The sequence below is a fragment of the Falco peregrinus genome, chromosome 7, assembly GCF_023634155.1.
Source record: "Falco peregrinus isolate bFalPer1 chromosome 7, bFalPer1.pri, whole genome shotgun sequence".
Taxonomy (NCBI): domain Eukaryota; kingdom Metazoa; phylum Chordata; class Aves; order Falconiformes; family Falconidae; genus Falco; species Falco peregrinus.
In genome coordinates this window covers 19,378,928-19,392,486 of record NC_073727.1, presented here as the reverse complement: position 1 = coordinate 19,392,486, position 13,559 = coordinate 19,378,928, and the positions used below count along the sequence as shown (strand labels likewise).

The 13,559-nt window shown below is 46.4% G+C and overlaps 1 protein-coding gene across 2 annotated transcripts in view; it reads left to right on the top strand.

Annotated features, from left to right (window-relative positions):
• The first annotated feature begins 787 nt into the window (after positions 1-787).
• The window catches only part of ELP3 (elongator acetyltransferase complex subunit 3), a 94,190-nt gene continuing 81,418 nt past the window's right edge, over positions 788-13,559 (top strand). For both annotated transcript variants that reach the window (XM_055809998.1, XM_055809997.1), the window contains exons 1-7: positions 788-910; positions 2,387-2,486; positions 3,377-3,515; positions 4,753-4,823; positions 7,168-7,231; positions 9,093-9,161; positions 11,904-12,058. In XM_055809998.1, coding sequence (XP_055665973.1) covers positions 892-910; positions 2,387-2,486; positions 3,377-3,515; positions 4,753-4,823; positions 7,168-7,231; positions 9,093-9,161; positions 11,904-12,058 — 617 coding nt within the window. In that variant the 5' untranslated portion in view covers positions 788-891. The remainder of the gene's footprint in view (positions 911-2,386; positions 2,487-3,376; positions 3,516-4,752; positions 4,824-7,167; positions 7,232-9,092; positions 9,162-11,903; positions 12,059-13,559) is intronic.

The window sequence follows — 13,559 nt, the reverse complement described above, 5'->3', positions numbered from 1 at the left end:
AGCTGCTCAGGGAGAGAGAACAGAATTACAAGCTGGTGGGTTGGGATCAGGGCCGGGAAAGACCGCCTGGACACTGCCAACACAGACTCCACTGGGGGAAATGAACTTTATGTATTACCATCAAATCAGAGTGGGATAATGAGAAATAAAACCAAATCTTAAAAAATACCCAAGCCCCCTCCTCTCCAGGCTGACCCCCCAGCCCCTGCCCCAGCCCCCTGCCTGGCTCTGGACACGCTCCGGCCCCCCAAGCTCTGTCTGGGAGTGAGGGGCCAGAACGGACCCCAGGGCTCGAGGGGCGGCCGCACCGGTGCCCAGCGCAGGGGGACGGTCCCTGCCCCGGCCCTGCTGGCCACGCCATCGCTGACACCAGCCAGGGTGCCGCTGGCCTCGGCCACCTGGGCTGCCTCGCTGCCGGCTCATGCCCAGCCGCTGCCGCCCAGCCCCCCCGGCCCTTTCCCGCCGGGCAGTTCCCAGCCCCCGGCCCCGGCCCGCAGCTGCCTGGGGCTGGTGTGACCCCAGCGCGGGGCCGGCACCGCCCGGGGTGACCCTCCCTGAACCCGTGGCAGCCCCCGCCCTGCGCCCCCCGGCAGCGCCCCGCGTCCCCCGGCAAGGCAGCGCAGCCCGGCCCCCGCCGGCGGTGCTCTGCTGCCACCCAGCGCTGGAGGGGCGCGGGGCACAATGGCGCTCCCCGGGCGGCGCCACTGCCCCGCCTCGGCCGCCGTGTGCGCATGAGTGGTGCGCCGCCGCGCCTCTACCCCCCCCCCCCCCCTCGCTTTCCGGCAGCGCGGCTGGAGGTGCGACTTTTTACGACGGTGCGGGGTGGTAGCGTTTCGCGGCAGGAGTCTCTGGTGTGGCCCGTGAGGGGAGCGGCGGAGCCGTGCCGCCAGCATGAAGCAGAAGAGGAAAGGTAGTGGAGCCTGAGGGGGTCGTGGTGCCCAGGGGCTGGCGGCAGGCTGGCCCCTGCCTCTCTCCCGGAGCTGAGGGCGGCGGGGCAGGGGTTTGTCTGCCTCCCTCGGCCCCGGGAGTGAGGGGGAGGGGCTGCGGGGCAGGGCTTTGCCCCCGGTGTGTGTGAGGGCGGGCAGAGGCGCAGCCCTTTACCGTGGTTTGGGCGCGGCGGCGGGCCCGTGGGACAGGCCTTCTCCTCACGCTTTCCCCTGGCCCGCGGGTGGGAGCTGGGAGGCGGCAGGGCTGTGCCGCCCCCCCTGCGCTGGGCCTGTGAGGGGAGGGGGCAGACGAGGCTCGGCTCGGCTCTGCCGCCTCCGTGTGCTGTCGGAGGCGGGTGAAGGGCCAGCCCCGGCCTTGCCTGAGGGCTGGAGGGACTGGGCACCCCTTCCGTGAGCTACCCGTTCTGTTTCCCCGCTGCTGAAGCGGTTGCTGGCGCTGCGAGGCGGAGCCCGTTGCACCCCTGTGGGCGTTCGGAGGGTTGTTTGCTCCAGACCGGTGCCCTGGCTGCCAGGTGCAGAATGGGGCCGGGGCAGTCCGGGTATTGCTCGGCTTTTCCCTCGTGGCGGGGCGGGGGGAAAAGCTGGGGGGCGAATATGGGGCAGCAAAGGTGATGCAGGGCAGTATAGGGTAGGGACCAGATGGGACTGTCGTGCTCCTTCCGGGTGGGTGTAAACGCTGCCGGATTTCAGCACAGCTGGCATGAACAAAAGCTTGTCTGAGTGGTTTTGCACCCAGCTATGTCCCTGCTCGTGGCTTTTCTCACAAGTTTGATATGCATGTTTTAGTTTTCCAACATTTCCTGGTGTAGACAGAGCTGCATGAGGTGAAATAAATGTATGGTGTTGGCAGGAAGTGTGGATGGATCTCTTAATAGCAATGCCCTTCTTCTCCTGAAGCTGGTAATGAAGAAACACAAGCAATGTATGCAGTCTATACAGTCTATACTCCCTTGCTGCAGCAGGGAGTGGGTCTGTGAGGTGCAGTGAGGAAGCTTTAAGGCACTGGTTGCACCGCCTGATACACCATACCTTCTCTGTGGTGGCGGGGAGCTCACAGAGCTGGCATCTTCATTTGGTTTGCCGCAGTATCCTTCCCAGAACGTTTTCTGTTCTTTGCCGCCTGTACTGGTAGCATCAGACTATTCTACTAACCACTTTAACTTCCAATGGCTTTTTATTTCTAGCTGTTGTGCAGATTGCTCTGATGAGAGGAGGTGGAGTTTGTCCTAGAAGTAAAAGAAAGTCAGTGATAAAAGGTGTTGACTGTTACTTGTTCGGGGAGTGCTGCAAGTCAAGAGTGATATGCAGGGGCAAAATTCCCTCTAGGCAACAATTGTGGGAAATATTAAAAAAGAATTGCAGAGCAGGTATGCCTCTGGTTACAAGCAGTTAGAAAGCACTGGCTATACACATGGTTTGTTGTTTTGTTCCCGTTTCAGGAGACCTCAGCCATGCTGAGCTGATGATGATGACGATAGCTGACATCATAAAGCAGTTAGTTGAGGCTCACGAGCAGGGAAAAGATGTGAACTTGAACAAGTAAGTCACTCTGGGGTGACACTGAAGAGCTGGTTCGTCAGTAATGAACGCGTCCTGTACAGTCTATTACATTCAGGCTTTATTTTAACGTGTTTTATTTTTACAGGGTACTGTCATTTCTCTTTTACTGTTACCTGATAATAAAGACACCAAGATCTGTAAATTCTGTGATTTGCTACTTCATAGGCAATGCTTGGAGTACAAAAGGGTTGTACTGGGGAAAAACTCTTTAAGAAATTTGTCGCTGCCCTTTTATGTTTCCACCTGTGTTCATCCTTCAGTACTCTGTTCCATCAGGGGAAGGAGAGATGAACATAGGGTTAAAGTTTAAATCTGATTTTCTTAGCAATGCGTTATAAATGAAGTTGTTTACAGAAAGTTCTTCCTTCCTTACATATGCAGAATAATAAAACCTGAATTTGTCCCACTGTTTCCATTGCATTTACATGATGCAATTGCAAACTTTTGGCTGATGCTGGAAATAACTGACATGAATGTCTTAGAAATGAACTCAGTTAGAGGCTACGTGTGTAGGGGCTGATCACATGGAAGACATGAAAAGAATTAAATCACTGAAAATGGGTAAGCCAGAGTCTATTGGTAGCTTTGACAATGTTTTGATAAAATCATGTTTAGGAGTAAAATATACAGAAACTAAAAACATTGGCAGTTGTTGCCTATCAACTTTATTTGGAATTTATTTTTTGGTATCTTAATGCAGGCGTTCCAAGGAATTACTGTATGCTTTTTAAATAAGTTGCCTGGAAAGGCAGATTGGGAGAACCTACCTAGATGTCCCTGTAACTGAACAGCAGTACAGTAGGACTGCTGTGGGTTATGGGTATGCAGGTCAGAATGGAGTTGTTAATTTGAGGTATTTCTGCTTTCAGGCTGAAAACCAAGACGTCGGCGAAGTACGGACTTTCGGCACAGCCACGTTTGGTTGACATCATCGCTGCTGTTCCACCGCAGTACCGCAAGGTGCTGGTACCAAAGCTGAAGGCCAAGCCTATAAGGACTGCTAGCGGGGTAAGCACGTGCATCCGTCACCATTCTCTTCTGCTCTCATCAATAAGTTGTATTTAATAGTTTTCAAAGAGCAGGATATTGAATGTCCAGAGGTTTAATATAGGTGCCCTGGTTGCATTGCCACCTTCCAGGTTGTCTTTTCCGTGGTGATGTGCCCACAGGGCTATTGCTTTCAAAACGTGGGAGAAGAGAAAGAGGAGGTGTGGAGATTTTGTTTGTGAGCAGCATGTCTTGCTTTTTAGTTGCTGTAGAAACAGTACAGCTTAATCTGCAGGTCCTCTTAGTGAACAAAGGTAAAATGTTAGTATTTAACTTGTTCTTTTGAAAGGTAGTTCAGGCTGAAAGGGGTAATAGAGGTACAGCTGACATTCAGTTGTGTGGTTTTAAGCTTCCCTACTCTATGTATAGCATGCCTAAAGCCAGGTTAACAAAAACACCGAAAAACAAATGAACACAAAAAAAACAGAAACAAAAATCTAGGAAGTTATTCTTATAACTTAAAAAATGAAACAAAACACCCAAAACCTGTGGCAAAACCCCCCCAAACAAAAGCACAAACATCCACCCACACCACCCAAAACCAAAAAAAAAAGCTTAGTTTCTTTAATTTCTTCGTTCTGGCTATAGAATAGTTCATTAAACTCTTACTCCAACCAGGATTACTGAAAACTGGAAATTAGGTGTTCTGAGTTGGGTGCCCCAAATTAGAATTATAGAATCATTTAGGTTGGCAAAGACCTCTGAGCCTGTAAAGTCCAACTGTTAGTGGACACTAGAAAATCTTAATGTGTCTGTCTCTTCTTCCCACTGGGCCCTTCCACAAAGGAGGAGAGCATCTTGTGTTACACTTGCATTAAGTGTATGGGAAGCAGTTGTGAGGTCAGCTGAGTAAAAAACTCTTGGCTCAGGTGGAGGGAGGAAGCTATTTTTATTATCTTTGGTTTATATTTCTTTGTTTCTCTTCATCTCTCCCCTGTTTCATCTTCCAGTTCTTTGTAACAGACTGCCAGTTTATTCTGAATTGTGAAAATATTAAATAATGGGATTCCTATTTCTTGATATATTTATCTTCTTCAAGAGCTAATGCACAGATATTCTAGGTGAAAGACTGAGCAGAAAACATCTTTAAATAGAATCTCACATGTATGTGTATATAGCCTTTCAGGATGCGCTTTGTTTTAGTAACTTCAGAAGCAATTACAATAACTTCTCTCTTCTGTAACTTTACTTCTTGCAGATCGCTGTTGTGGCTGTGATGTGCAAACCACACAGGTGCCCACACATTAACTTTACAGGCAACATATGTGTGTAAGTACGACAGCTTAGCTGACCTAAGAGAACTGTTTTCGTGTATTTCTGTATAAATCTAGTATTGCAGTAGTATTGTATTGGGGACAGGCTTCCTTTCCACGCAAGCGCAAAGTCACAGATTGCTGATACCTGCACGTTACAGTAAAAAGTCTGTTTGTTTTCAGTTTTTCGTCAAGGAGGGAACCTTTTTCTTTCATGGGCCAAACCCTGCTTACCTGAGTAGATAATTTTGTGAATATAGTAACTGGGAGACTATATTAATGATCAAATGTAAGGTGCATTACTGTGTTAGGGTGCCTAGGTGTGTCATGCGCAAGGCTGGGTACATGAGCAGATTGGAGACAACTGTTACAGTGAAGAAACAAGGCTCACTCGGTCTGAAAAGTTTGCAGACTGCTGAACTGAGACCTACCTGAGGAGATGCAGGTGTTGTCTGCCAAAACTTGCTTGGTGTGACAGTTTGACTCTGGAATGAAATGAAAGCCAGGTGGAAGGAAAGGCCTCCAGCTGCCAAGAGCTTGTGGTGATAAGGGAATAGTTTCTGAGTTTTATTTGAATTGAGATACCCAAGCTGGGTTTACCTTGAGGTACGTTACCTCTGTTTGACTTAGGAGTGTGTGCACCTGAAATCTCATCTGTTTGGGTTTTTTCCTAACCGTATCTGTTCATCTATTTCAATGTTCTTCTTTCCCGCTTTGTCACTCCCAAAACATCAGTGTTTTTCACTACCAGCTGCCTAACACAGAGTGAACTGGCTCTGTTCTTGTTTTTGCATGAGCAGCTATTCTGTTTGAGATGTTCCAGGTAATTACATATATGAATTGTCTTCAATTGGATTGCACAACTTTTGCTAGCAAATTAATTTGGCCATGGTAATTTGGTAATTAATTTTATAATCGTGACAGATGACTTGGGTTGAGTTTGCAGGGCGGACAGTGAGGAAACCAATCAATTATACTGTGAACCGCATGTGTCTGGTTTGATAGAGATGGCAGTATCTTGGTGCCTGTGCGTTTGAGGTCTGCACCATAAGTAAAATGTGCTGACTGCTCTATTACCTTTTCCGTTGGAGGTGCTCAGTGCCTGCAGCTAAACTAGAAGGGGTTGTCAACCCGCCTGTCTCAGGTCATCTTTGAGCACAGAATGGATGTAGAATGGTTGTTAATCCTACAGCCCTCAAAAGAAAGCTAAGGACCCTTAAAAAAATACATTTATATACCTTTTAATTACTGTCGGCCACGTATCGTTCCTCTCTTGGCTCACAGTCATGCTGTGGTAGCCACAAGTCTGTCTTGCTGCATCAAAGAATAAGTGTTTCAAACAAGCCTCTAGGTGTAGAAACTGTAGTTTAACACCAAACTGCTGTACAGGTATCAAGGGTAGACGGGCTGTATTCTTTTGAAGTAGTCTTAGAATGCTGTATTCATTAAATAGCGTTTCTAAGTTCAGAAAACAAATGTAAATGAGCTTTCTCACCATAAAGATATTTAAATTCTTTAAATTTCTGGGAAAGAAATGTAGACTGTGTAACCGGAGGATATTTCTATTTTATGTCTTTCCATGCCAAACAAAATCATATTTTACATTAAATGAGACTATGTTCTTGATAGAATAGTGGAAAATATTTGAGTTGTTTATGACTGTAAAATTACTTTTTAAAACCTAATAATCTGTGGGTAACTATTATTCCAGAACTGTATGGCAGCTCCCTGAAATAATGGCACATTCCAGAAATACCTTCACAGTATGTTTTACAACTAGGAGGCCTTACCAGGTTGTTTCATGTGGATGTAGTCATTTGGCAGGTCTGAACTGGGTTTTTGACATCTCAGTCTCATTAAAATTAAATGAAACGACTGTTTTGCACTGTATATTTAGCATTTGTAAACGTGCATAGGCTAAGTACCTGTCAATGTTACTGCCTATCACAGTATCACTCTCTCCAGCCTGTGTGTTTGGGGCTGTACCTATATTTACATCCGGTGATGCAGAAACACAGGAATTCATCCATCCATCCCGTGCTCTGTCCTGAGTAGTGAGCTAGCTTTACTCTAGAGGCTGTATTGCAGCGTTAAGGTACCATAGCGCTTGAGCTAATGAGGCCTTCCTCAGGTAGATTTGGTTTTACCTGTGCGAGAACTCACAAATGCCAGGAGAGCAGCTGGCACGTTGCTGCGGTCAGACTGTCATGGATTTTTATTCCCCCGTGTTTCTGATGAGTAGTGGGGGTAGTTAGAGTAGTGTCTGCTCAGCCTGCACCCTCCTGTGTACTTGTGCCTCAGGCAAATTAAGCTGTTGCAATTGTATGAGTTTGCTGTCTTCTGTCTTTTTATATTTGCAGATACTGCCCAGGTGGACCTGATTCTGATTTTGAATATTCAACACAGTCTTACACTGGATATGAGGTATTACTTTGGTTTGCCATAATGCATTGCTTACGTTCTCTATAAACTTGGGTTAGGCTGCTCTTTATTTCTACAAATTCACTCACATTGCGAGAATAAAGAGCAAAAGCAGACTTCATAAACTTCGAGATCTAAAGCAGCTCGATTATATCACTGGAAATTCTTCTCAGTTGTCACAGCAGTTTCTTTCTCTTCACCTTGCTGCTGTTGATACTGTTACGCATGTGATACACTGTAGAGCAGGAGTGAGCAGCCTGTGATGCTGAGCAGGGCAAGTGCAGCGTCATGGCTGTACCCCATGACCTGCTGGTGTGGGAGCAGCTGTTAATCTGAATGTCCAGCTGTGGAAACCAGTGAGGGAGTAAGAGCAGTTGAAGGTGATACTGCTGTCTCCCATGGGACGCTGCTGCCTGCAGTTTCTTGAAATGAATGCTAGCTGTGATTCCTACAGGAGTTACCAATCTGTGTCAAAATTTCCCTAACTAAAGAGTCCATCAGAAACATAGTTTTACTGGTGGCTCAACGTGGGTTTAAGGGAAAGGTACGGAGAAGGCAGAGCCTCGCTCCTTCTCAGAACTTCCCAGTGAAAAGATGAAAGGCAACAAACGTGAGTTCGAATGTGGAAAACTGTGTTGTAATAAAAGGAAAAGAACGTTTGAGCATGAAAGTTGTCAAGCACTTCAGTAGGTATCTAGAGAGGTTTTTCAGATCTCTAATGATAGTCAAACACTGACTGGACACAGCCCTAAGCATCCTGTCCTAACTGGACCTGCTTTCAGTCCTCTCCAACCTACAGGATCCTGCGGATTAACACAGGTCAGGCTCTGGAAGAAAGCCCATTATTTAGCTGTTAGTGGCTCTGAAATTATCTTCATGCCTTTTTATGTCTCTGTCTGCAGTGATACCTCACTGAATGTATCTATTTCCAAAATACTGCTCTCCTATTGTCTGGAGAAAGCTTAACAGCATGTGACTAAATTATTGTGACTGGCTTTAAGAAAACAACTCATAGCTGTAGTACCCATATAAAGTCACAAAATGAGGTAAAATACAAACTGGATTAAGTTGCTAACCAGTGATGCAGCATCCTTTTACAATGGATTTTGTCTGTTGTTACCTACTTCTCAATGACTTGGAGCTTATCCTGTTAGTGCAAAGTAGGAAAATCCTGTGTATATGTAACTGCTTTGTAATTCATGTTGGTTTGGATAGGATGGATTCACTTGTGTAGTACTAACGGCATGTGGGAGTTCTGCATGATTAAGAGTCCTCATCCTTTAGAGCTTTTAATATAATAGATAGGAAATACCAAACGAATCCAGGATACACAAAATACTTGAAAACCTCATTGTAGAGTGTTATTAATAGGCTTACACAAGCTAGTAACATAAAAACTTGTTAGGGATTTCAATTGACAGAATATGTTTAGCTTAAAGAATCATTGAAGTTTAGACTGAGCTCTAGAGTACGCTGGTTGGATAACAGTGAAGAGAAACTAAAATGCATGGGACAGAAGTATTTTGAAAAACATTGTGATTTTTGCAATATTTTTTGTGACTCGCTATAAAGATTCTTTATCTATCCTCTTGCATTGCACTGAAAATTCGGAAAATTGTCATTCTTTTTATGTCATGTTACCATCTCTGGCAAAAATGGGGGTTTGTTATAATTTTTAAAAATGTAAGGAGCCAAATTCATATTTACAGATGGATGGACTTTTTGCTTGTGAGTTTGAAGACTTTAGGGTCACTTAGGATTTGAAGACTTCAGAACATGTTTCAGTGCTGAAAGTTGTCTTTTGTTCTTTTTCACTGTGCTTTTTAAAAAGAGTTTACAAAATTAATCTCCTTGTGCTTTTTAGCCAACATCTATGAGGGCTATTCGGGCTAGATATGACCCCTATCTCCAGACAAGACACAGAGTGGAACAGGTAAATTTTTACAGTAAAAGGGGAATGCATTGTGATTGTGATGAAAATAATGAGATGATGATGATGATACAAAGCTAGGGGGAGTGGCTGGTACCCCAGAAGGCTGTGCTGCCGTGCAGCGAGACCTGGGCAGGGTCGGGAGCTGGGCCGAGGAACCTAATGCAGTCCAGCCAAGGCAAGTGCAGGGTCCTGCACCGAGGGAGGAACAGCCCCCGCACCAGCACAGGCTGGGGCTGAGCTGCTGGGGGGCAGCTCTGCGGGGAAGGGCCTGGCAGTGCTGGGGGGCAGCAGGTTGCCCATGTGCCGGCAGCGTGTGCCCTCGTGGCCAAGGGGCCGGTGGGATCCTGGGGTGCATGAGGAGGAGCGTGGCCAGCAGGTCGAGGGAGGATGTCCTCCCCCTCTGCTCTGCCCTGGTGGGGCCGCATCTGCAGTGCTGTGTCCAGTGCTGGGCTCCCCAGTTCCAGAGAGACTGGGAGCTGCTGGAGAAGGGCCAGCAGAGGTGACCAAGCTGATGAGGGGCTGGAGCATCTCCCTGGTGAGGAAAGGCTGCGGGAGCTGGGGCTGTTCAGCCTGGGCAGGAGAAGGCTGAGAGGGGACCTGAGCGATGCACACAGGTACCTTAAGGGCCAGTGTCAGGGGGCCGGGGCCGGGCTCTTGTCAGCGGTGCCCAGCGACAGGACAAGGGGCAACGGGCACAAACTGCAGCACAGGGAGCTCCGTGGGGAGAGCAGGAAAAACTTCTTTCCCTTGAGGGTGCCGGAGCACGGGGACAGGCTGCCTAGAGAGGCTGTGCAGTCTCCTCTGGGGACGTCCAGAGCCCACGTGGATGCGATCCTGTGCAGCTGCTGTAGGAGAGCCTGCTTGAGCAGGGGGTGGGCTGGGTGGGCTCCAGGGGTCCCTTCCAACCCTAACTATTCTGTGATGCTAGAATTGCCTCTTGGTTGCCTGAACTGGTGGGCTGAAAGGGTTGTGGTCAGCAGCACTAAGTCCAGCTGGAGGCCAGTCTCTAGTACCCAGTGTCAATATTGGGGCCAATAGTGTTTAACCTCTGTGTTAATGACCTGAACGTTGGGACAGAGCACACCGTCAGCAAGTTTGTAGATGAGACAGAATTGGGAGGAGTGGATGATAGACCAGAGGATGCTGCTGCCATTCAGAGACACCTGGACAGGCTGGAGAAATGAGCTGGCAGGAATGTCTTGGAAGTTGAACAAAGGGAAATGCCAAGTCCTGCCTCTGGGGGGGAATAACCCCAGGCACCAGTACGTGCTGGGGGCCAACCAGCTGGAAAGCAGCTTGACAGAAAAGGACCTGGGGGTACTGGTGGACCCCAGGCTGACGATGAGCAGCATTGTGCCCTTGAGACAAAGACCAGCAGCCTCCTGTGCTGCATTAGGAGTGTTGCCAACACATCAAGGTATGCGATTCTTCCTCTGGCCTCAGCACTGCTGGGACTCCACCTGGGGAGCTGTGTCAAGTTCTGGGCTCCACAGAAGACAGACAGACAGACATGTGCGTACTGGAGCAAGTCTAGTAAAAGGCCACTAAGATGATGAAGGGACTAGAGTGTCTGAAGAGGCGCTGAGAGAGGTGAGGCTGTCAAGGCTGGGGATGAGAAGGCTCGGCGGAGTGTTGCAGCCTACCACCAGGTGTTCGTACACGTTGGTAAAGAAGGTGGAGACAACCTTCTTCTGAGTGGTGCCCAGTGACTGGACAGGGCATGATGCAATGTGCACGAATTGGAACAGGAGAAATTCCATCTGAACATCAGGAAATAAGTTTTTAACTGCGAGGGTGACAGAGCACTAGACCGGGCTGCCCGGACAGGTTGTGCAGTCTCCATCTTTTGAGACACTCAAAGCCTGTTCAGACACAGCACTGACCAAGCTGCTGTAGCTGATGCTGTGTTGAGAAGAGTGATCAGATTAGGTGATCTCCAGAGGTCCCTTCCAACTTCAGCTTTTTTGTGATTCTATAATTCTACATTAAACTGACTTGATCCCCGTAGAAAGATAATATTTTTAGACTCTTTTAATCGTCTGCCATTTCTATTTGGTAAATGATGAGTTTTGAACCTCTTATCTGTTCTGAAGAATACCTGGTTACTAATAGGAGATCCTATTACAACAAAATTTTAGTGAACTTCGGTGGCAGTTGCTAGTTCTTGATAATTACTTTCATGGAGGATGTAGTACTCTAATAGTGGCTTTCCTACCAAAATGATTTTTTGGGAGTCTTTGCTGGAGAGTTAGAAGAGCTGGAGGGTTTCTCAGTCGTGTTCTCCTTCAACTGGTTTCCTCTTTATTTCCAAATCCATTGGAAAATGCTGCATGGATTCAGTGTAGTGCTTTTCTCCTGCAGATTTGTAAGGAAAATTAGTTCCACATGGATTGAAGTGGATGTGAGGAAACTTTTCCTACTGGCCGTATCTAAGCCTAAGCTAGCTTCAAACTGGAACCAGTGCAACCCCATCAGCACAATGCTAGGCTAAATAATTTTGTTTTGTCAAGAAAACCTGTTACATTGGACTCAATATCAGTCCTGGATTCTTGCTGTAGAAAAATAACTTTTGAGGGTTTTTGGAGGTGAGGTTATAAGAAATCTGTACAAAAGTATTAACGATTTGACATTAAGATATGACAACTACAGAAGGAAATGCAGTATAAGAATCAGGGTTTTCAGAGAAGTCTTTTAAGTAAGTCCCTGTCTGGTAATTTTTTCCTGGTACTTTTAATTTTACAGCTGAAACAGCTAGGCCACAGCGTGGATAAAGTAGAATTTATTGTGATGGGCGGAACGTTCATGGCCCTGCCCGAAGACTACAGAGATTACTTCATCAGAAACCTTCACGATGCTTTATCAGGTCACACTTCCAATAATGTAGCAGAGGCTGTCAGGTAAGCATCTTGGTTTTCCTTGATATAATTGTTTAAAAGTGTTCTTTAACTGGCGTAACAACAGAAAATACTGAAGACAAAACCTTTTTCTTTTTGAAAGGCACTGTTTATCCCATTATTTATTTAGGCATGGAATATTTATAGCTCTGCTTGCAGCATTGCTCTGTGTACTGCGTAGCACCAGCAGATCAGGCCGTGGTTTATCTATTTTTCTCATTTAGGAAATGCTAAGCTTCTTCTAATTTCTTGGCATTCCATCTGGACTTCTACCTTTCATGCCTCATCACCTTGATTTGGAGTTGTGACAAATTGCATTGCCATGGGATTTATTTCCTTCAGCTGGGAAGGGGAACTGATCCTGCCTTCAAGGGAGGCCAGACGTCAGCTCCCATAAGGGATGACTCACCCCCAAGAGCGTCAGTGCTCTGGAGCTCCAAGCCCCTTGCCGTCTCAAATGCAGTTACCCTTGCAGTATTTCAGTGTGACAGGGAGATGCTCTTCTCCTTTTACAATTGATGAACTGAAAATCTGTGGTTTATTTATTTACGTCTGCTTCGGGTCATTAAAACGTAACTTTTCCGTGCATTCTGTGGTATAAAAATAAGAAGAAAAAGGAGGGATTTGATGTTTTGGGGCTGTTAAAACTCGGTGAGCATCTGTACTGACAGTTGTAGTTTGCTGCCTTGTCATCATTGAGTGCGGTGGATTTTCCTTGATTCCATTAGCTACTAAAGAGTGGTTTTAAAACTGATTAGGACTAATCCTTGCCTAGCTTCATGTCTACCTTCGTATTTTAAAGCTGTCGTTTCATTTAGGTTTCCTCTGGAGGGCAGCAAACACTTCTGCTGGTTTTCTTTGGGTTTTTAATTTTTTTTTCTTGTCGTTCAAAGCCACACAAAAAGTGCTATGCTGCTCTTCTCAAGTGGATTTTATCAGGATAAAATAATGAAGAAGCTGAGAAAAGAATTGCTTTTCTTTTGCTCTAGTGCCCTGATTGTGAGCACTGAAGGACACAGCTCGTTATGGAAGAAAGGTTTGCAGGCTATCTATTCAAATTAGTGCTGTGCTTATAACATACATCAGGTGGTTTGGGATGTGGTTTTTCTTTATTTTTTTCTGCTGCAGTGTCTAGCTAATTTTATTGGACCTAAAATTGTTTTTTGAGTAGCCTGTCCTTTGCTCTGCAGATGAGGAAACTATTTATGACACAGGCCGTGTGACCAAGTAATTTGAAGTGCGTGCAAAACCAAAGTGACTCTGAAGTCAGTGTACTGCCTTGCAAGCATGCAGATCAAGCAATGTGAGAAAACCTGCACTAACAGTGTGGTGGGGTTTTTTCCCAGCAGATAAATAAAGGTTTATATTTTTAACATAAATTTCATGTTAAATGCTTAGTAAATGGAGGTATGTGGGAGTTACTTAAGTTGCACTTCCTAAATATTCTAGAGGTGAGAAAATTTGGTTCAAGATGAATCAGACCTTTTACTTTTTTTGCGTCTTG